This window comes from Chelonia mydas, chromosome 10, assembly GCF_015237465.2.
Source record: "Chelonia mydas isolate rCheMyd1 chromosome 10, rCheMyd1.pri.v2, whole genome shotgun sequence".
NCBI classification, from domain to species: Eukaryota; Metazoa; Chordata; order Testudines; family Cheloniidae; genus Chelonia; species Chelonia mydas.
Genome location: NC_051250.2, coordinates 34,766,500 through 34,789,690, shown reverse-complemented (window position 1 = coordinate 34,789,690; position 23,191 = coordinate 34,766,500). Strand labels below are relative to the sequence as shown.

General features: G+C 43.0%; 1 protein-coding gene across 6 annotated transcripts in view; it reads right to left on the bottom strand.

The window, feature by feature from the left end:
- RAB11FIP3 (RAB11 family interacting protein 3) overlaps positions 1-23,191 on the bottom strand; it is a 165,828-nt gene that overhangs the window by 44,517 nt on the left and 98,120 nt on the right. Inside the window, exon 1 of one of the 6 annotated variants that reach the window (XM_043523608.1) lies at positions 13,069-13,258. The exons of 4 other annotated variants lie outside the window; for them this stretch is intronic. In XM_043523608.1, coding sequence (XP_043379543.1) covers positions 13,069-13,125 — 57 coding nt within the window. In that variant the 5' untranslated portion in view covers positions 13,126-13,258. Of the gene's footprint in view, positions 1-12,192; positions 12,216-13,068; positions 13,259-23,191 lie in introns of those variants that run through there. One more of the 6 variants, XM_043523609.1, reaches the window with a different exon arrangement.

Genomic DNA, 23,191 nt, shown 5'->3' with positions numbered 1-23,191 from the left:
AAAGTGTTGTGCAGGTGTCCTGAAGGTGAGGTGTCAGATATGGAGCGACTGCTCTGTGAAAAATGTTCACACACAGATGATAGGGTGTTTTTGTCTTTTATCATTTGTCTGGTGTGAGTTCACCAGAGCAGTGATTGTCTGGTTTTGCCCACATAGTAGTTATTGGGTCCTGTAGTACACTGTGTTAGATATAGATATTCAGGCCTGTTGGTAAAGGCCTGTACTTTAAGAATTTAGGTGTATTCTTATCACTTGGCTAGTTAGTGATTTTGATTCTTTCTTTTATACCTCTGTCTGCCAGTGTAAGGTCCTTCTCTTACTGTGACAGTCTGAGGCCCTGTTCTTAGATTAAGGCCTTTGGCTAAGCAACAGAGGCAGCCATAAGCTGGGAAGCAACCGGTGGTCACATCCTCACATTCCAAACTAGTCACATTGAAATCAGGTGCTATTGGGCTGTTAGGAATACAATCCTGTCCTGATAGTGCCTATCACCTCCAGAGAAAGGGAAGTGCCTAGAAGATGTAAAAGGAAACTTAGTTTGATAGCATCCTGTCTGGCAAGAACTCACTTATCAATACTGGGATGTGAAATCCTCACTTCTGTATTGTTTTGTCATTATAGTTCCCACTTTGTTTGTCTGTATAATCTCTGTCTGGTTCTGTGATGGTTCCTGTCTGCTGTATAATTAATTAATTATTAGTATAATTAATTTTGCTGGGTGTAAACTAATTAAGGTGGTGGGATATAATTGGTTACATAATCATGTTACAATATGTTAGGATTGGTTAATTAAATTTCAGGAAAATGATTGGTTAAGGTATAGCTAAGCCGAACTCAAGTTTTACTATATAGTCTGCAGTCAATCAGGAAGTGAGGGAGTGGGTGTGTGGGTGGGGGAGATGGGAACAGGGAATGGGGGTGGGGAAATTGGAATCATGTTTTGCTAAAGAGGGAAAATGGAATCATGTTTTGCTAAAGAGGGAAATGGGAACAGGGAATGGGGGTAAGGAAATTGGAATAATGTTTGGCAAAGGGCAGAAATGGGAACAGGGACACAGGTGTGAGGCTCTGTGGTGTCAGAGCTGGGAAGGAGGATACTAAGGAAGGAAACTGGAATCATGCTTGCTGGAAGTTCACCCCAATAAACATCGAATTGTTTGCACCTTTGGACTTCGGGTATTGTTGCTCTCTGTTCATGCGAGAAGGACCAGGGAAGTAAGTGGGTGAAGGAATAAGCCCCCTAACACACTGGATGAGGTATGCCATCCAGTCCAGTAGACTGCTGGAAGAAGCACCATGCATGGTCACTTATGGTCTTTGAAGAGTCACCTAAGAGCTGTTCATCTCATGGAGTCTTGGGGGAGAAGAAATGGAGTCCAGTGCAACACTTCAAGCACCATAAACCTCCACTACATTAGCATTTTTCAGGGTCTCCCATGGCTCTATCACCATCAGTGCAGCAGCCTCAGTGCTAGCAAAAGGTGAGAATATTAGCATAGAGAGGACACATTTTTACTAGGTCTAGATGACATGGTGGTAAAAGCCACCTGCGTTCTGTATACATTGAGAAAATTCCCAGAAGAGGGTAGGCCTGACTCTGATTTCACTTCACTCAGATTTAAACCAGAAAAACTTGATTGATTTCTTTGGAGTTACACTGGTACAAATGAGATCAGGATCAAACCCAAGCTCTTACTTCATTTTGAAAACTGATGTCTGGGGACCTCTGTGGAAACTTCGTTAAGGAGAGCACGAGGCTTCTTTTCCATCCCACCCTTATAGCACAAGAGTTTTCTAGCAAGTGAATGTGTGTGAGGTGCGATATAATTTGTGTTTTCTAACTGCTGTGTGCATATATTCCTCCAGAGGCCTCCAATTTCTTTCTGTTGTGCAAAATCAGCATCAACTCTTGGGTAATTTATCGCAAGTGACTAAGACACACACACACACAGTCATTTGCTGACTAACATTTTTCAATCCAGCTTCTACCTTTGAAAACTGTGCAGCCTTTGTTGTAAGGTGAATAACGTATGAATCCACCCGCAGTTTCTCACACTGTTGGGTGCCTCTAATAACACGTAAGACTAAGTTATACTGCAAGGAACGTATACGAAAGCACCTACTTAGTGTGCAACACTCTAAGGACAGAAAGCTCTATGCCAGCAGTGTGAGACAGGGAAAGGGTATGTTAAAATGCAAGAGCCATTGTCTCGAGTATAAGGGAAGGACTTTTACCTTGTGAAAGCAGGTAGAAGTTCATCAGTTCAGTCCATTCACTTACTTTCCACACATTGGCTCTATGAGATCACAACCAATTCAAACAAAACATTGTTTTGTCCATTAGTCGGCAGGTCGCTTAGCCCCATCGCCATTTGAGCCATACACTTTCTGTTTGTACGCTAGGTCCACTGAGGTTGCAGCCACAAGAAAACAAGAAGCGCTTAAACACTGAGCTAGAGTGGTCTTGTGGTTAGAATTTTTGGGGGGGAGGGTTGTGGGTTCAGTCCTTGAGGGGGCCATTTAGGGATCTGGGGAAAAATTGGGGATTGGCCCTGCTTTGAGCAGGGGGTTGGACTAGATGATCTCCTGAGGTCCCTTCCAACCCTGATATTCTATGATTCTAAGGCCTCACATAGCAAAGATGTGCTCAGCTTTATGCTTGTGAGTAGACCCACTGACTCTCCAATAATTTTCTCCAAAACACACTCCTAATGTCAAAGTTAAGCATGTATGTAAATCCTTACAGGACCAGAGCCTAAGTCACCAAGATGATGAGATCAGGTAGGCCAGTTTAATGCTGCTCAAGTGGCGGCGAGACCTTCGCCAACTAGCTAGATAACAAGGGAAAGAGGCTTTCACTAACCTTAAAATTAAACACTTTAAAAAACATACTCATAGGCATAAAGTACGTGCTTTAGTATGTTAGTATGTTGCTGGATTGGGACCTTACTTCCTATAAGTGATGGGTAGAATCTTAACGAGGCCCCAGGAGTATGGGTAGAATGAGGGCAGAGGAGATCGGAGGTCAGCCCTGGGAAAAGTAGAAGCTCAGTGCTCACTGCAGCATGGCCTCTGATGTTTGCTTAGAGATACGTTAGCACAGTACGTTGGAGAGAATTATTTGCACTCCCCTACTACAATACCAATAGGAAAGCAACTATGTCTGCGTCTACTATTGAAATACGAGAAGGAGGAATGGTAGAAGAACTGGATGAATTTTTAGTGCTAATACAAATTAAGCCAACTGCTAGCACAGACTAGACTTCCATTTCTAAAAAAAAGGAGGTTTTTGTGGTAGCCGTGTTGGTCAGGAGCTGGTCACATTTCACCGTTGGACAGAATATTTCCAATAATACAGACTTCCTCAGCGCTCTTTTGTGGTGACAGTATTTAAAACAAGCCAGCCTCTTGGTTTATGAGGCCAACAAACTTCTGTTCCAGATTGGAACTGCTCTGCTACACAGGAAATAAGAAACCTGATACAAGAGAACGTTCCAACAGGCAATATGAGGGCATGTCAACACTATGTCCACAGCTGCCAATGTTTGTCTATAGATCCAATTGCAAATTTCAGTGGAATATTTTTATCTGTGTTTTCCCACTAGGTTAAAAGAAAGTCTTTCAATAATACTATTTACAGCTTTCGGTTATGAAGTCCAAAACAAACTCTCCATCTCTTTTTCAAGAAAGACAACTTCCCAATAACGCCCCCCAGTCTTTTAAAAGAGTTTTAAAGCACATAAGTACTATGCTCGAAAACAGCATTACAATCATAAAAAAATTAAAACCCCCAAATCCTTAAAAACAAATATTTCATAAAAAAAATAAATGCAGTTACGGTCACTAGTCTATCACATCATCTAGAAAACCAAAGCACATAAAACAGTTAAGAACATGGCAATCTTACTCCGCCCACAGGATAAACATTTCTGATCCAGTATAAAGAAACATTTCATTACAACAGTTCAAGGACATGTAACTATGTGGAAAGTTTGAAAGAGCAATCAGCTGTTTTTGAAATAGAAGTAGTCGAAGTGGTAGACAAGACAAAATTTTGAAGCTTTTTTTTTTTTTTTTTTTTAAATTAAATGATTTGGAACTCAAACAGTCTCATAAAAATTTCTTCACATTTTGCAGAAGACACTCTCTTTTGCTTTCAATGCATGACAATGTTCCGGCCAAACCAATTTTCCAGACAAAAGTGGTAAGAAGACTAAAACAGGATTTTATAATGGAAATGTAATTGCAACTTTAACTACAGACAGATGGCAATGTCTCTAACACAATAAAACACCCCATGTCCATGTCCATGATAACAGGACAAGCAAAAGCACATAGAACTCTGATCACTTAAGAAAAGAAAAGGGAACCAATCAATCACTTCAAAATAAATAACAGACTTACTCCTACTGGATGATTTTGTAGCCTTTGTTATCATATAGGTATAGAGACATCCCTGCTAAGAAGGAATGTTACTGAAATAAAGGGAGAAGTCTATGCATATTCTTGTAATATTTTAAATAAAAGTTCGGAAAAACTTCACACACACAACTACCTCACTCATCACTTCACATCCAATTTGAATACACTGGCTGCTGTTGAAAAGTCAGCTTTTTAGCACAAAGTAGCAAATGTTAACTATTGACATCTGAGACACTTATCAGTTCCCCCTGCAATTACAATAAGAAATATTTTAACTGTAATCTCTGTTTGTAAATGTTCACTTTTTAATATCCATGTAATACAAAACAGATATATAAAAATAAATTCTACCCCTAAGGAATCTCCCATGCTGTTATTTGCTTTATGTATAAGGTAAAAAGCTTCTTTTTATTGAAATTATATGTTAAATCTCTCATTAATGGAAAGAAGGGAGACCTGAACATTCCTAATTTTTGCAAAACATGTGACAGGCTCTGGTATGCTTTGGAAGTTACTATATAATGAAAGATTTTTTATTTATGTTCTGATTAAGCTCTGAACACACTTCTTGGCATTAGAAACAGAAGGCTATCAATTTTTTCTAACAGTGATTCTGACTAATGCTTAGATTCCTGTTTTATATAGCACTATGCATATGGTTTACTTTTATTATTTATAGCAGAGGTCCCCAATCTGTGGTGTGCGCCCCCTACGGGGGGCACAGAGGAATGTTCCGGGGGGTGGTGGAGGGGCTCAGCCGGGGCCTGGACCAGCCCCCTGGGGTCAGGAAGGGAGATCCACTCTGCTCTGCTCTTGGTCCTGGCCACCAGCCCCACACCCAAGGATTTGCTCCGCTCTCAGCCCTGTGTGCAGGGATCCATCCACTCCTGGCTGCTGGCCCCACATCCGGGTTCCTAGCTCCCGGCCCCACACCCAGGGATCCACTCTTTGCCGCGGCTGCTGGCCCCACGCCCAGGGCCCTGGCTGCTGGCCTTGGCTCCCAGCTGATGTTGTGCTCCCACCTCCAGACTCAATCCCCTTGCCCCTGTCTGTGTCCCCCTTCCCAGAGCCACGGCCCCACTCCTGGCTGGGTGGAGACAGGGGTAAGAGGGGAGCGCAAGGTAAAAAGTTTGGGGACCACTGATGTATAGTCTCAAAAGATTCCTGCCACTGGCTTCTCTGTATATTTGAAACAAACCTTCTCTGATACGTAATCTCTACCTAATTATGCAAAACCTTGCTTTGGTGGGCATATATTATGTTTTCCTTTAATCTAATTTGTATGTAATCTCAAAAGTAAAAAATACACACACACACACACACACCCCCGAGGATTGGCAACACCTGCTGGCCTGACAAGCCAAGGACTATAAAGGCTGGGAGGGAGCCAGAAGGCCGGGGGGCAGGAAGGGAGAAGTCAGTCAAGGAGGGAGTTGGAGGCCTCCTAGCTGAAGGCTGACTCTGCCTGTAAAGCTTGTATATAGATGGACACTGGTGGTGGGACAAGTTTACATAAATAAAGACACGGGTGTTGCACAACCTGAAGCCTCTGAGTCTTACTAGGGAGAGCAATTGGGGCCCAGGAAGAGGGGCAGGTCATGAACCCTGTTACACACACACACACACTTCAACTGCTTGATAACCCAAGTGTTCCTTAGAAGCAGCAGTGTGCAGGACTGTGTTTTACATTTCACTGCACAGATTAAATATTAAACCTCAAGACAAAATGCGGGGAAGACAGGCTTATATGTTATACCTAGTTCTCCCTTTCCAAAAGCAAGGACTAAAACTGTTACAAAGTTAAAATATATCCTGGCGAAATCTTGCATTTCAACTTAGCCCAAAGTTCCTTTTACAGCTGCATTTAAACAGCTGTCCACAGCAACTATATAAAACCATTTGCGGGCTCCCTCTGACAAAGATTGCTCTTATATTAACAGGCAAGATATAAGCACATTTTCAAAGAAATCCCTGATACAACATGGCACGTAAGATCTGCTCTTAATGCTTGATAAGGGATCATACAGACAAGTAGATATTCCATGTACAGAATGCAAATGGATTATTGTGAATATTTTACCTCCATTTAAGTAAATACAATACATTAATAAAAAGTTGAGTAAGTTTTTATCTAGTAAGATAAAGTTTAACTGAAATTCCCATTTCCTTTCTTAAACATGTCCTGAGTTACTGTAGGTAAGCTTCAGGGCTAAAAAGCAATACAAGGAGGGTTAACAAAAATACAAGAAGGGTTTAAAAAAGCAGCAAAATCTTATATATGCTAAATGAATAATTAGCATCTCCTTTGAAATGAAGCCTTACACAATTAAACAAGCTTTCTTCAGGCCATGAGAAAGGCATTCTTGGTGGTAGCAATATATACTTCCATGCCTTCAAGTATGGGATAGTTAAACCCGTGGTGCTGTGGATCAGATGGAATAATGCACCCACCAACACAGGCTATAAGGGAGAGTAGTCATACAAATCATCAAATGTATTGTTCTGCTTCCACTATCAGAGTCCAGGCCTACCAGTTGCTACAGAACAGCATTAATAGGAAGAGTTCTCTCTGTATTAGCCTTCCCTTCCTGCTACAACCCCATATTTTGGGACAAACTCAGTCCTAATACGAAGCATCAGTAGAGTACATGGGCATGGGAGTTCCACAGAGACCAAAAGGAGGTTTTGCAGCCTGGGACAGGGGAATACAACAGCTCCCACTGACAGCAGCATCTGAGCAACTGTTAAGACTCTGGCAGTGGTCTCCACTTTTGCTGTGCTCCTGATCCGGGAGGTGGGGGGGGGAGAAGAGTGCAGAAGGCCAGGAACACACAGCTGTTCCTCAGATGTGTGCCTTCTATGCCCCACTTCAGGAGAGGAGGAGCTCCTGGGAGCTGCACTTTATGGCACTCGCTGAATCCAGGCCAGACACTGAATGGGCACAAAGTCTGAACCTTTGACCATTCCTACACTAAGGGAATTCTGCAGTGTTGCATTCCCAAGGAATTCATCTATTGTGTAAAATGGGGTAGGCAACCTATGGCATGTGTGCCAAAGGCAGCATGCGAGCTGATTTTCAGTGGCACTCACGCTGCCCGGGTCCTGGCCACCGGTCCGGGGGACTCTGCATTTTAATTTAATTTTAAATGAACCTTCTTAAACATTTTAAAAACCTTATTTACTTTACATACAACAATAGTTTAGTTATATATTATTATATATATTATAAACTTACAGAAGGAGACCTTATAAAAACATTAAAATGCATTACTGGCACACGAAACCTTAAATTAGAGTAAATAAATGAAGACTCGGCAAACCAATTCTGAAAGGTTGCTGACCCCTGATGTAAAAGCATCAAACACTGTCCTTAGATGTAGCAATACCTCACACTTTTCATCTGTGGATCTCAAAGCATGTCACACACATTAACTGATTCCACCTCCCATCATCCCTGGCAGGTAGGGACTGTATGTACAATGTATGTCTTCTCCTTTCATGGGAGGAGTCTCAGCTTTGGCTTTTAGAATCATAGAATATTAGGGTTGGAAGAGACCTCAGGAAGTCATCTAGTCCAATCCCCTGCTCAAAGCAGGACCAACACCAACTAAACCATCCCAGCCAAGGCTTTGTCAAGCTGGGCCTTAAAAACCTTTAAGGATGGAGATTCCACCACCTCCCTAGGTAACCCATTCCAGTGCTTCACCACCCTCCTAGTGAAATAGTGTTTCCTAATATCCAATCTAGACATCCCTCACTGCAACTTGAGACCATCGCTTCTTGTTCTGTCATCTACCACCACGGAGAACAGCCGAGCTCCATCCTCTTTGGATTCCCCCTTCAGGTAGTTGAAGGCTGCTATCAAATCCCCCCTCACTCTTCTCTTCTACAGACTAAATAACCCCAGTTCCCTCAGCCTCTCCTCGTAAGTCATGTGCCCCAGCCTCCTAATAATTTTCGTTGACCTCTGCTGGCCTCTCTTTAATTTGTCCACATCCTTTCTGTAGTGGGGGGACCAAAACTGGACGCAATACTCCAGATGTGGCCTCACCAGTGCCGAATAGAGAGGAATAATCACTTCCCTCTATCTGCTGGCAATGCTCCTACTAATGCAGCCCAATATGCCGTTAGCCTTCTTGGCAACAAGGGAAAACTGACGACTCATATCCAGCTTCTCATCCACTGTAATCCCCAGGTTCCTTTCTGTAGAACTGCTGCTTAGCCAGTCGGTCCCCAGCCTGTAGCAGTGCATGAGATTCTTCCTTCCTAAGTGCAGGACCCTGCACTTGTCCTTGCTGAACCTCAGATTTCTTTTGGCCCAATCCTCCAATTTGTCTAGGTCACTCTGGACCCTATCCCTACCCTCCCTCGTATCTACCTCTCCCCTCAGCTTACTGTCATCTGCGAACTTGCTGAGGGAGCAATTCATCCCATCATCCAGATCATTAAAATAATTTACTTGCTAAATCCTTCAGTGTTTATAAAAAGGTCAAGAAAAAGAGTCCTCAGCTCTGCTCCAGGCGCTTTTGACAGTCCTCTCTGGCAAGGAAAGGCCTTACAATTTTGGCAGTTAATTCCACTATCTGCCACTTTTTTGTTTGTTTGTTTTTAAACCTGTGGCATGCCTGTTGTATTCTATACAACATATATTGCTGTTAAAATTCCTGTATGGTCTGTATCCGAGAGCTGCTCTACTTTTCCCCATGTTGCCATGTTTACACATTTCACGGTCAAATTATCTCCTACTCAAAGGCTTTAAAATCTTTTGGTCCCTGCAGTTTGAGCGCTGCTCGTGGTAGAGAATTCTGTACATATAGTACACGGCAATGGCTGCACAGCTGCATTTCTCTGCTTATCTGGAGTGCCATCATGCAGGCTTTCAGGGTCTGGTAATCAGGCCATTGAGTGCCCTGCTGCACGAAGGACGTAATGGAGGAAATGTGTGACACAAATGCAGTAATATACCCACGGAGATAGGATAAAACAATGGGACATTTTAGAACAAGTTGATAATAAATATTCCATCTGTTTTGGGTTTTTTGGGGGGTCAAAAAGATAGCAGAGATGCAGCCATGCACCAGTTCCACTGAAAAATGGGCTGCAATATATTAGTAATTACATATTCACATCAAGGGAAGAGGAGACCCCCTGAAAATCCAACTCTACGAGTTACTGTAAACGGTGGTGGGAGGTGACCCAATGGATCCAGTGGAAAGAAAAAAGATTCCAAAATTGGATTGATATTTGAATTTGGAAAGGAGAGTACAAAGGTTTCCGACTGACCTGTATTCAGAACATGTATTTTATTTATGGAGGCAGCATCCTTGGGTGGACTGAGCACAGACACAAGAACACGAGAATTCTTATTCCATCTCTGCTGACACATTGTGACTTGCCAGAGGTAACACAAAGGGACAAAAGTTTTCAAAAGTAGTCTCAAGTTTTGCATGCTCAACTTGTGACATTTATGGCCTAGTTTTCAGAGGTGCTGAGCACCTAAAACTCTAAAGTCAAGGGGAGCTGCAAGTCCTCATTACTTCTGAAAATAATTGGGTCCTCGCCATCTCAACCTGGGCACTGAAATACTGAGGTACCCAAAAATCAGAGGAGAACTTTTAAAAACTGGGCTTTTAGCCTATAATCCAAAAGGGTATGGACATATGGTGAGGATTAGGTAACGTTTGGAAAGTACCTTTAATGCCATGAAGTTATCGTAAGTACAAAGAATCCTTATTTTAAAAACTGTCTTCTATTCTGTAGTTCTAGATAATGTACCCAAGTGTACTCAAGCTGTTGCAAAGCCCCCAACTAATTCATATCCTGGAGAAGAGCAATTTGTATTTCTCATGCCAGAAAGATCACACATTCACACAGGTGTGGCCCAGTGATGTGGGAAGGGACCCTAATCCAATGAAAAAATAAAACTCTGCTATGTCTACCCCTTGGAATGCCACACAGCCTCTGGAAGCTTGCAGATCTCTTGTTTGGTTTCTTTTTTCAGGTGGGGTGGGGAGGGATAGATTACTGTGCAGATCTGCGCTCCCAAAATTGTCTCCATCAGTCAAGAGAAGAGCGTAACTGGAAGACAGCTGGGTGTACCCCAAGATTCAGAGCAAGTGAGTTTTACCTACTGCAAAAATTCTAGGCCGGGGTCGGCAACCTTTGGCACGTGGCCCATCAAGGTAATCTGCTGGCAGGCTGTGAGACATTTTGTTTACGTTGACCATCCGCAGACACGGCCCCCCTGCAGCTCCCAGTGGCCGTGGTTTGCCATTCCCGGCCAATGGGAGCTGCAGGAAGTGGTGCGGGCCACAGGGACGTGCTGGCTGCCACTTCCCACAACTCCCATTGGCCGGGAATGGCGAACCATGACCACTGAGAGTTTCGGGGGGCCGTGCCTGTGGACAGTCAACGTAAAGAAAATGTCTTGCAGCCTGCCAGCGGATTACCCTGATCGACCATGTGCTGAAGGTTGCTAACCTCTGTTTTAGGCCATACTACATAGTTGCATTCTGCAATGGATAAAAGACAGGGCAAAGAGTGGGGTGAAGGAAGAAACCCCACCTCAGAAAACCAAAACCAAGTAAAATGGTCTATAGCAAAATCTGCTAGAATGGTCTAATGCAGGAGGAAAGATCACTTATGGTTAAGTCATGAGCCTGGGTGCTATTTTCATATCTGCCATGTACTTCCTGTGTGACCTGGAGTTAGTCATTTGCTCTTTCTGTGCTTTACTTTCCCCATCTGTAAAATGGAGAGAATGTTTTTGTGGAAAATGTAAATTCACTGATGCCTGTAAAGCATTTTAAGTTCTTCACATAGCAGGAGGTACAGTAGTGTAAAATAGCAATAATGTTATTAACAGCACTAATCAGAGGAAAGATATTCCCAGCAAGTGCTGTTTTATTACTGTGCAGTCATTCCTGCCCCACCCCCGAAAAATATGGGGACTCAATAAAAAGCTATCTGTATTGGGTAACCAGGGATGGCTCACTTGACGATTACCTGTTCTGTTTATTCTCTTTGGAGCACTTGGCATTGGCCACTGTCAGGAGACAGGATACTGGGCTAGATGGACCTTTGGTCTGACCCAGTATGGCCGTTCTTATGTATTCTAAAATCCAGACTTGAAATGCTATTGTCCCTGACCACAGAAACTAGGAACTATGAAAATCTTTGTTTTCCTAGTAAACTGTGTATTTTTAGGTTAATGCCTGCATTGATTACACAGTGAAAACAATGGGAGGCCATTTGAGATCAGCCATCCCTTTGCTAGCTGTACAGTCACACAAAATACCTGCCAAGGGTATTTCCAGTTTCATACCGATCTCCATTCTGATGGATCTCCATTGCTGGCTAACAACAAGAACCAACAAAGCCCATTTAGTTAGGTGGCACAAACAGAGAAGACACTTCTTTCTGGAGTAAAGGCCCACCAACTGTACAAAAACCTCCATAACAAAACCAAAACCAAAAGACAGAGTTAAGCAGAAGCGACAACACCACAAACATTCGCTTTGCATTGAGGAAACAAACATCCATTTCCTCTCTCTGAACACTACCTACGATACCTTAATAGTGGCATTAAAACTTCAGGGGTGTTTCAGACAACGCTGGGTGAATCCGAAGCCACCTACGCAGGCTCCAGTGCCACAGTGCATGGTGCGGGCCAACAGCCTGTTCTGAACTCAACACTTGTTCTCCTGTGCTCGTTCCCTTCCCATCAGGTATAGCACAGCAGTTCAGGGAAGGTGACACACAATCACTGACCTGGCAGCAGAGGATCCAAATCAAATGGCTTTGGAGGGACCCCTAGATATCTCCTTACGCCGGCTCTGAGTTCTCTACCAGCACAGCTTGCTTGTTCACAACAGGTGAACGGTGCTCTACAGCGTAACACTAACCAGTGCTGCTAAAAATTAAACAACTTCCAAAACTATGACCCTGTTAAAAAAGAGAACACCTGAAAAACAGTTTGCATGTGGTATGATCTTCCAGTGCCAATATGCAAATATATGCTCTGAGACAGAAAACTATTAAATCGTTTAGCATTTCCGTACAGCTGGTCACCACCTGTAGGATTCTGCGCTCTCAGGTGTGGTAATACCTGATTGTTTCTATGTATTTGGGCAACATCCAGTTTTTTGTAGGAACCTGCGATTCTCCACCTGGGATGTTGACAATTACCCACCTTGCAGGGTACAGCCTTTACAAGTTACAACACTTTTCGAAAGTTCATAGATTCTAGCTTTTTAAACCGGACTTCATTACGGACATATACAGAAGTGTTTTAAGTTAGGCAGGATTTGTACCATATTTATCCAGTGAATATTTAAACAAAGGACTCTCCTAAAAGCAATTACCAATTTCTCACAGAACCTGTCTTCAGTGCTGCAGAACAACCAGCAAGCCATAATTCTTCCTGAAAGAACTCCCCCACCATAAACAGGAACGCAGTGGAGACAACTACAGACACCTTTTGAAAATCTGCAGACACACATGCACACAGAGCACCATGGATGGCAGGGAGAAGAGATACTTTCTAACGAAATTAGATATTCCAGTGGATTTGATGAAAATCAATCAGAACTCTCAGCAGGGTAAAGACTGAACTTCTCTTCATTGCAGTGTCATTAAACTTCTTACCTGCAGCACTGTGGCGTTCCAGATTGGACTGAAATTTTGATCTCCATGAACGAACATGGCTTTCTGTCTTTCCAGTTTTGCAATTCAGTTAGTTCCTCCTTTGAGTTAAATGCTGGGCCCTCAGGTGAGCACATATCGCTGCCTCTCTAAAGGAAAATTCACCTCCAGCTACACATTGTTAACTCCCAGCTATTTCTGACAGGGAGGAGGGAAGCAAAGTTCAGGAAGTATTTGTGCTGGTTTTAATAGACTAACCTCAGGTCTCTAAACAGAGTTCCTTTTGTTCTTGACCTACCAACCTCTCTGATAACAAATGTGTGAGCTAATGCATTTTTCCCTGCCATTTTACAGATTCATGTGACTTTCAAAAATTATTCCCCTCCTTCCCACTTAAAAAAAAGCCACTAAACAAAGACTTGATTCAAGGTGCGCACAATTTCTCTTTCTTCCCAGCACATGACATTCCATATTGAGATTTTGTTTTTGTATTGAAAGGAAGAGCACATCTGCCTCACTCACTGTTTTAAAGCACTCTACAACTGATCTGGGGCACATCCATTCCCAGACTACTGTTCTCTCTCTCTCTCTCTCTCACACACACACACACAAGACTGGGAATATTACTTTGCTATAAAGGACACAGAACTGAAAAAAAAAATTAGACACAAACACCTTTCCTAGGCCTATAAATAATAAGGGGAATGAGGCTTGTAGAAAAGGAGTACTTGTGGCACCTTAGAGACTAACCAATTTATTTGAGCATAAGCTTTCGTGAGCTATTGCTCAAATAAATTGGTTAGTCTCTAAGGTGCCACAAGTACTCCTTTTCTTTTTGCGAATACAGACTAACACGGCTGCTACTCTGAAACCTGTCATTATGAAGTGTGTAACTTTCGGCAAAAGTTCATTTTTTTTGGTTGATAATTACCATAAACTGTTAATAAAGAACCAAAATGTCATGACAAACAAAAGTAAATGGGTTTATGCAGCCCTAATGACATGACTTATTTCTCATTTCTCTAGATTGTCTTCTCAGATGGTCAGGGAACATCATGATCATCTAATCTGACCTCCCGCACATTGCAGGACCCAGAACCTCACCCATTCACTCATGTAATAGACCCCTAACCTCTGGCTGAGTTACTGAAGTCCTCAAAGCATGATTTAAAGACCTCAAGTTAGAGAATCCACCATTTACTCTAGTTTAAACCAGCCAAGTGACCCGGGCCCCATGCTGCAAGGGAAAGCGACAGATAGAAGGGATGTTTCTTACATCACCTGTGACACCTAATAATTTTTTAAAGAGTTAAAACAAAAAAATTCCCCTTCTATTGAAATTTTTCTTTATGCCCTCCTAACAAGGAAGGGCAGCACAAGACGCAACAAAGCTTATTAGGAACTTCTCTCTGACAATTATGTTACCTGGGAAGTGCTTAGGTACTGTTTCTCCAAGTTTTCTAGAGCCCTCATTATTGAAACACGTTAAGGCCCCTTGATCTCAGATCAGGATCTCTCTGAAAATATAAGGTTTGAGGGTGCAGAATTCCCAGACCTGAAGTTCCTCTTTTTAAACCATCTCTTGACGTTTCTCTTGGCTTTCTGGCTTCAAATGAACCCACTGCCGTATCCCTCCATGCTGAGGGCTATGGTATTCTGCAGCTATTTGTCATCAGGACTTCAGGAGGGAAGGTGTTAGGTATATTTCAAAGGAGCACATTGTAATTTTTAAAAGCTACATGTGTAAGTGTTCTTTTACATTAAATTGTGAGCAACTTGAGGGTGGGAGATGGGAGAACCACACCCCCTCCATACAGTGCTTGGCACACCACAGTGGTCAATACTAATAATGACAGAAATAGTATTTAGCCTTCTTAATCACACAAGTGCTCCATGCCTCTGGTAGCACACATCCATTTATTTTTAATATCTTTAATACTGAAGAACAGATTGTTTGTATCGCCAGAGGTGAGGTGAATGAAAGCTTGGTTGACTTGGATAAGAACAACCTGCAACCCATAATTCTTCCTAAAGAACTCCCCCACACAAACAGGAACACAGTGGAGAGAACTACAAAGACACCTTTTCAAAAATCTGCAGACTGGTGCCTCGCTGCCCTTTGTGCCTTTGAAAATTTCTCTAATGTGCAAGGTCTTCAGAGCAGCCACATTCAAAAACATTCATGGCCAGATTTGATTTTGGCCCTCGGAGAACAAACACACACACACCACTCTACTAAGCAAGCACCAAAAGGGAAGTGTTTAAACTAAATCATAGAACCTAGGTTTAGAAGTGACCACAAGGGTCACCACCTGCCAAGATGCAGGATTTATTGTGTCTAAATGTTCCTCCTTCCATCCAAAGTGAAGCTTACCCAGTTTTCACACATTTGGGGTTACATTTATTTATAAAAAACATCTCCAATTGTCACAATGGCATTCACCCTCTTACAGAAATAGAAATTCTCTACTGGACTCTCTTCATATGTTTATTCACCTCCTGGACCTTCTTCCAGGAACCTCTTCACAAAGGCTCTACCCAAGAACAGAAAAAAATCTCAGTCGTGGGTTACCCAGAGCTTTGCTGGAAATGGGAGGGATGATGAGATCCCTTCTATGACATTTTTACTCATGGCACTCTCAGTGCTCTCTCTGAAGTGACAGTTAGGGAAATCCTGAGTTTTTCCTCTAACTCAGCTGCCACCAGAAATGATTCTGCCTTTTGCATCCACTACCACTGCTTTGCTCATCAAAAATGCCATCAGCTCTTGAAGGTCCAACCTCTGTGGAAGTGGCCACTCCCTTAAACAAGATGCTTAGCATCAACAAGGCTGCAACTCTGGGTGGGTCAACTACTCCCAGCGTCATTGGTTTGTTCGAGGTGGTGCACTGGGTCCCAGCTTTTCTAGTTTCCCATCCATTGTATTCAGAGCTGAAGATAATAATTCCATCTCGTTTCCTAAAGTCTGAAGTTTGTTTTCTAAACTCTTTGCATCCTGTTTTGCTCCAGATAAGACTCTGACAAACTCCCAGACCAAGGGCTCTTTGGCAGGCAGCAAAACAGTCCTGCTGCACTGTCATCTATGAAAAAGAAGCACATATTTTTAAAGCCATTATTTTCCTTTATTTCCCCTCCTTCCCTTTTCTTTAAGGAATATCAGCATCTATGTTGGGCAATTTTGTAACAAACAAAACGAAAAATCTATATTACCCATGCAAACTAATTTAAGGATCCAAACAAAGGGCTTGCACCAATGTAACAATTAAATTTGGAAACTGGATTTAGTTAAGTCAGTACAATTTCTATGTCTACGCTAGCCTTTATGAACATGAGACACCTAAGTAAGTATGATTTACTGGATTTCACCATTACTGTCTTTACATAGTGACAAAGGTACATGAAGATGGCATACAGGACTTTGGCATTATCGAGAGAGCTAGTCACTTGGCCAAACACAAAAAAGTATCATTCAGAAGCCTCCAGCCACCCAGGAGATTCCAAATTCAGCAATTATTTATACTACAAAAAAAATTAAATAGGAATTTACATTTCCTTCAGTTAGAACAAGACAGGCTTCTGTTCACTCTGCTGGGATGAAAAGAGAGGTTCTTTTATAGATGATATTTGTTTTCCATTAGGAATCTTTGTTTTTAACTTTTTTTGCAGAGATACAGAATCACTGTTGCTACCAGATAAAAGGAAGCATTTATACACCTTTAGAGGAATAATACAAATATTCTAGGAAACCATGTATCTACAGTATAAATCCACAGTGTAAAAACAACAACATATTTCAGGGGGTGGTGGGAGTAAACTGAACAATAAACTAAACAAAAATCCTTCGATAAACTGGAATTAAGATTATAAATATATGGAATATACTTCTGGTGGGAAATTGTACAATGTAGTTTTGTTTTTTTGGTTTTTTTAAATCCACAAGATTTCCTGAAAGCCAGGAAATTGAAAAGTGGAAATTGTACAACACTGTCTCACTGGGGCATCACTTGGGTTCACCACCTATTGGGCCCAAACCTTGGAGCCTTCAGTGCTCCTGCTTCATGCCATCAGCTCCCTGCAGCGAGTCCACCTGAGGTGGACACCTGCGGGAGACTTCCACACCCAAAGGGAACAATACACACCAACTTCCTTGATCTGGAGTGACTCTCAGCAAGTACTGTAAAAGCAGGAAGGTTTATTAGATGTCTGGAACACAGCGTAGAAAGTCCTTAGTTACCATAAAGAATAGAAAGTTATAACTAAGGATGTAAATAACATTTCAAAACAGTAACCATGAAACCAATTAAAATTCTATCAGTTACATGTTTAAATGTTTACATGGGGAACTACAGGTGCGGGGGAGGGAAGGGAGTGCTGCCAGCCCTGCAGCACGCCCAGAGATCCCCACTGCTGCCAGCCCCATGGCATGCCTGGGGGTCTCAGCTGCCACGTGGTATCCCAGCACACACGGGGATCCCCGCTGCTGTCGGGAAGCACCCCAGGTGCATGGGCCCAGCAGCCCTGCAGGATCCCGGGCGGAGTTTAACCATTAACAGAAACCGATAAGCATCAAGCTTGTTGGTTAACCGGTTAACTGATTGAACTCTTATATCCCTAGTTATAACATAGTCCATTTGGGTTAGTCCCTAGCCCTCTGACCCCTCCTTAAGCCCAGTCCAGAATCATCTCTCCTGCCTCCAGCAGCCCACACTTAACAACCCCACCTGGCCACTCCCCAGCCCTTTGTTCCCCAGTTGATCATACCCAGTTGGCTTCCTAAGGAGGGTGGGCCATCCATGGTCATTTGTTGCTAGGTGCCAAATGTCCGGACAATTGAAGTGGCCATTGTCTTCTAGGAGTCTCCATGGGCATAGGGCCTGGGCAGCTACTTTTTTATCAGAAAGTATCCGAGTGTCACAGCTGGTTGACAGCTAGCTGTCAATGGCTATGTCTAGACTAGGATTTTCAGACCCTAACAAGTGCAGCTCCATCAGGTAATTCCAACAGAAGCTGGGGTGTAGATAAGGCTCAGACAACTTTACGGACATGTCACAATTTGTTCAGAGCAAGGTTAGAGGACATCGTAGTGAAGAAAACCCAGAGCCCTCCTAAGTTTTATCTATGCTATACCTTCCTCTTGTATATTTTATGCTTTTTGACCAATGGTGAGACAAGGCCTTATGTGCATGTCTACACCACACACACACAACCAATGTCAGCAAGTCTCAGATTTCAGGTCAACTGACTCTGACTTGCGCTATGGGCTAAAAATAGAAAGGACAGATGCTGCTGCTCAGGCTGGAGCCAGGCTGTGAAACATGGCAAGGAGGGTGGGTCTCAGAGCCCACCTCCAGCCAGAGCACTGTTCCCTCCAAGCTGTGAGCATGTGCGTGCGCACAGAGATCCTAAACCCCGCACACACGGCGAAACACTGTGCACACAAAAATTTGCACAAAAGCACAACAATTTGCACAGAAGAAATTTTTTGTGCACACGGCCTGTCAAAAATTAGAGGGAACATTGAGCCAGAGTGGGAGCATTTTTTTATTGTTATTTTTAGCCCCCGTAGCATGAGCCTGAGTCGGTTGACGTGGGCTCTGGGACTTGCGGCTCAAGGTGGTTTTTTGGTAGTGTAGACATACGTATACCGGCATTTCACCCAAGGACACCTTGAATATTGTCCACCTTAGTTTACTAAGTAGATTGTAGATAGCCTAGCTTCACAGGTAAAGGAGATGTAAGATGATGGATAACAAAATGGCCACTGCTGCTGTAAAAAGCTGTTGTAAAATGAGGGCGTTTGGACGGGTCTGGGTGTATTTAAAGTGCAGTACTTTGCACTGTTCTAGCTCCTTCCATGGCAAGAGAGCAACATGTTTAAAAACATCAATTTATCCTCGCCAGAGGAGTGGTGTTCCTCCTTCATAGATCAGGAAAATTCAAAATACAGAATAAAGAATACGACGACACTGCAATAAAAGACCCATGGCATGACTGTGGCTGGCCCAGGTCAGCGGGCTTGGGCTGTGGGGTTATAATAAAGTTGCACCGAAGATGTCTGGGGCCTGGGCTGGAGCTGGGCTCTGAGACCGCACAAGGGGGCAGGGTCTCAGAGACACTCTCCAACCCAAGCCCAAATGTCTACATTGCTATTTTTAGCCCCACAACCTCAGCGCCACTAGCCTGAGTCAGCTGATGTGGGCTCCAAGACTTGGTGCTGTGGATTTTTAATTGCAGTTTAGACATACCCTAAGTGGGTTTCCTAAAGTCTATGGTAGAGACAGGATTAGACCCGGATCTGACTTCTAGTTCTGTGCCTTAAAGTAAGGAAAAGATTTCCAAAAAAATAGATACATTCAAAAAGGATCAAAGTTGAATCTGAAAGCCAAAAGGTAATTCAGGATAACACCTCTTTGAAAAAGGGGGTCTTACAACACCAACTCCTTCATGTAGCCATATACTCCAATTTTAAAAAGTGTTAAAACAAACCCACCCTGCTGCCAACACCAATAGTATTTAGATGACAGGTAAGCCTGCAGTTAGAAGAGACTACATCTCAGAGAAAATGTCTGCCCTGGCAGAATTCCTATATACAGATCTGAACTGCTTCTGTGATCAGATTTCATTATTTTTAAAGCAAATTCCTCTACATGATGTAGACATTGCTTGTAACATCAGCCTTCATGTATAGAACATTTCTCACAGTGCGGGTGATAACTACGGCAGGCCTTTCAAATCTTCACCTCGCTGGCAGGAAATGACTTACTGGAATCATTCAAAAAGTGCAGAGCTAAGCACTGATCAGGAAGAGAGGGAGAGAGAGAGAGACACTGTCAAATTCTCTCTCTCTCTTTCAAATAAGACTCCCACCTCCCATGATACCAACACTCCCTGATACTTCATGCACAAGAATGACTAGTAATATCTTGTGAATTTACTCCTACGAGAAACAGCCTAAAATACATTTATCTTATTGAACAAAGCAGACTAGAGCTACGTGTGCTTTAAATTCATAGTGTGAGGGTGGCATGATTTCCACCAGGTGTGGAGAGGTTAGCCCCAGCTCCAGTTGCGCAGAGTTGGCCGGGGGGTCTCTGAAACCTCTAGCTCACTGGCATTGCGCCAGGGGATATTCTGACCATTGTCCAGCCTGGTTTATAAAACAATCTACATAGCCCAACAGTTGTGTAGATCTCCAAGTGGCTTGTGCTCCTCTCTCCCAGAGCAGAGACCACCAATCACACGGGTGTAGCTGGATCAGCGGATGAACAGAATGCACGATATTTGGAGGAGGAAGGAAATGATACTACTTAGAAAACTAGCTTGAAATCACTAAAGGCTGAGGCCAGGGCCCTCTAAGACATGGACTCCAGGAATTATCTGCACCCTCCTGACACTCCATTCCCACTAGGCAGCATAGTCCAGAGAGGACAGAAAATGTACAGAATTTTAGTTGTAAGTTTCTCCTGGCTGAGACTACCTTTATATACACACTTGTACAGCACCCAGCACGACAAGGCATCAGATCCTAATGGGGGCCTTTGGCTGCTACTGCAATTTAAATAATACAAATCTTATTTTAAGAAGTGGAAGAGACGCAGGAATTATGCAGCACTGCCCCAGCCTTTTCCCCATTCCCCTCTGTTCGGTCAATACCTCTTTGGCTTTATTTATTAAAATTAAGTTGAATAGCAATGAGGTTTCCAACTTTTCACTGTTTGTGTGCCATGGATGTAGGCATTTTAAATGCACATCTACACTCACAGGTTGTCACTGAGAAGCAGGAGCTTTGGGCAGCTGGGCAGTGGCAGATGAGGCTTTGGGCACCTAGGAGGGGCATTTTTTGTTTCCTGGATGCAGTACAAACTTTGGATTCTGATAAGGGGACACATCTCAGTTTGTCTCTCTATTTTGGGAAAGGGCCAAGGATGACAAATTTGAAGGGGGAGGGACCAAGGGCTTGAATTCCTCGATCCCAACTAGAATCACTAAGTGCTACTGCACCCTTCCCCCACATTCCCAGCCATGAAAGGAGGACACTAGCTTGATGTATCTGCTAAAGTGTGCAGAAATGAAATAGTTAAAATCACATTTTAAAGTGGTGGACCTCAGGCTTCAGATTCAACAGTAGAATTCCCACCTCTGAGTGATTGCCACAGGCTGGATACAGGCTCAGACAGGCAGTCCTACATCACCATTACAGTGTTCCCATTTGGAAGGTTTTCTTTGCAACCTTAAAGGATATAGATTTCTCTCCCCACCCCTTCATCCCACAAAAGCTTAGATTCTGGAGAACAAGTCTGGCATAACCATACAATTACACATCCACTCAGACAGCTGCATAACCACAAACATACACCGGGTCCTGCTGCCTAGAGGGCTTGGTGAAAGCAATCATTATCAACCACATTGTTGCACTGCAAATTTCTTTTGCTAACCTGAACTTTGCAGCCTTGTCTGCACTGAACAATTTTACTGTGCTAAGAAACATTTATTTAATTTCATCCGACTGAAATGCAGCTGGCTTTCACAAACAGAAGTGCTTTGATAGAGAGCCCAAGGGCTAAAGAAATATTACCAACAGACCTTGGTTTTTCAGGGCTCAATAATAACTGAGACTGCATTGTTCTAATGCCAGTGTAAACACAACTCCATCACTAGAGCTCCTAGGCACTAGGGTAATACAAATAACCACAGGGCCAGTAGTTGGAAGGGACAACATCTATTTGTAAAAATTTCACATCATACATCAATTAGCACGTCTTACTTTCATTGATCAATAGTTTGAACAAACTAAAGAGCTCAGACTTTTTGCTGTTCTAATTTTGAACCATTTAAAATCATCTATTCAGTTTCATCATCTCTGAAATACATTGCATTGATTGGCCGGCCGAGGGCAATGCTGCCAATGCAGTTCTCAGCACCTCTAGTATGATGCACATTTGAACTTTCTGGTTAGCATTTTTTCCTTTGGCAATTTAACACAGGTCACACTCTGTCTTATCTCAGGTTGACAGAAAGTTTAGCTGCTCCCCCTGGCTGCCCTACTTGGTAGCTACCAAAAGGGCTCTAGATCGGGGTCGGCAACCTTTCAGAAGTGGTGTGCCAAGTCTTCATTTATTCACTCTAATTTAAGGTTTCACATGCCAGTATTGCATTTTAACGTTTTTAGAAGGTCTCTTTCTATAAGTCTTTAATATATAACTAAACCTTTGTTGTATGTAAAGTAAATAAGGTTGTTAAAATGTTTAAGAAGCTTCATTTAAAATTAAATTAAAATGCAGAGTCCCCCGGACCGGTGGCAGCGTGAGTGCCACTGAAAATCAGCTCCCGTGCTGCCTTTGGCATGTGAGCTGAAAATCATCTCCCTGCTCTAGATCTTACCATATTCCTTCCAAATCAAAATATCCCTGAGATTATAAATGCTAATATACTCACTGTCTCCCCATCTCACCTGAGTATTGCAAGGATACACTAAGCCTTGCCAGGCGTGCGCACTCTCTCCCCTACTTTCTCTCTTCTCTCTACCCCCTGGGTCAGATCCCTAGTGTCCCTGATTTTGCAGTCATTTCAGGTGACTCAGCCTCCCTGTTCCACAACCCGGCCAAGCCAGGCAAGCCTTCCATCAGGAGGCAGGGAAGAGAGAGATTCTCCAAATGCCCTTTAGCGCAAAGCAGGGCACAACAGGCTCTCAACAAACTCACCTCTTCCACAGAGCCGTTTATGTTTCTGTGCACTTCAAGGCTCTTACTTTTAAGGGCGGCTTCACCTTCCTTACTGCAGGGAGGAGACAACTGTCATTCCCACCATTCTACTAAGAAGGTAATGGAGAGGAGGTAGAAGGTCATGTTTGGAAGAACTAGAAACAGAACCCTGGTGTCTAACATGACAAGCTCAAGCCTCATCCACAGTGCATTTCAGAATGAACGTACCAAATCTATGCACTTGGTTACCCTTTCTAATTCCTAGACAACACTTCGCTCCTGAAATAGAACCGAAGAATCCTGACAACCAATGTCCTTCTCTAATCACTAGACAACCCTCCCCACTCCGACGCAGGAATTGTCAACCTCCATATTCTACTCCAGTCTAGCAATAGTTATGTAACCAACTGGAAAAATATTGTGTG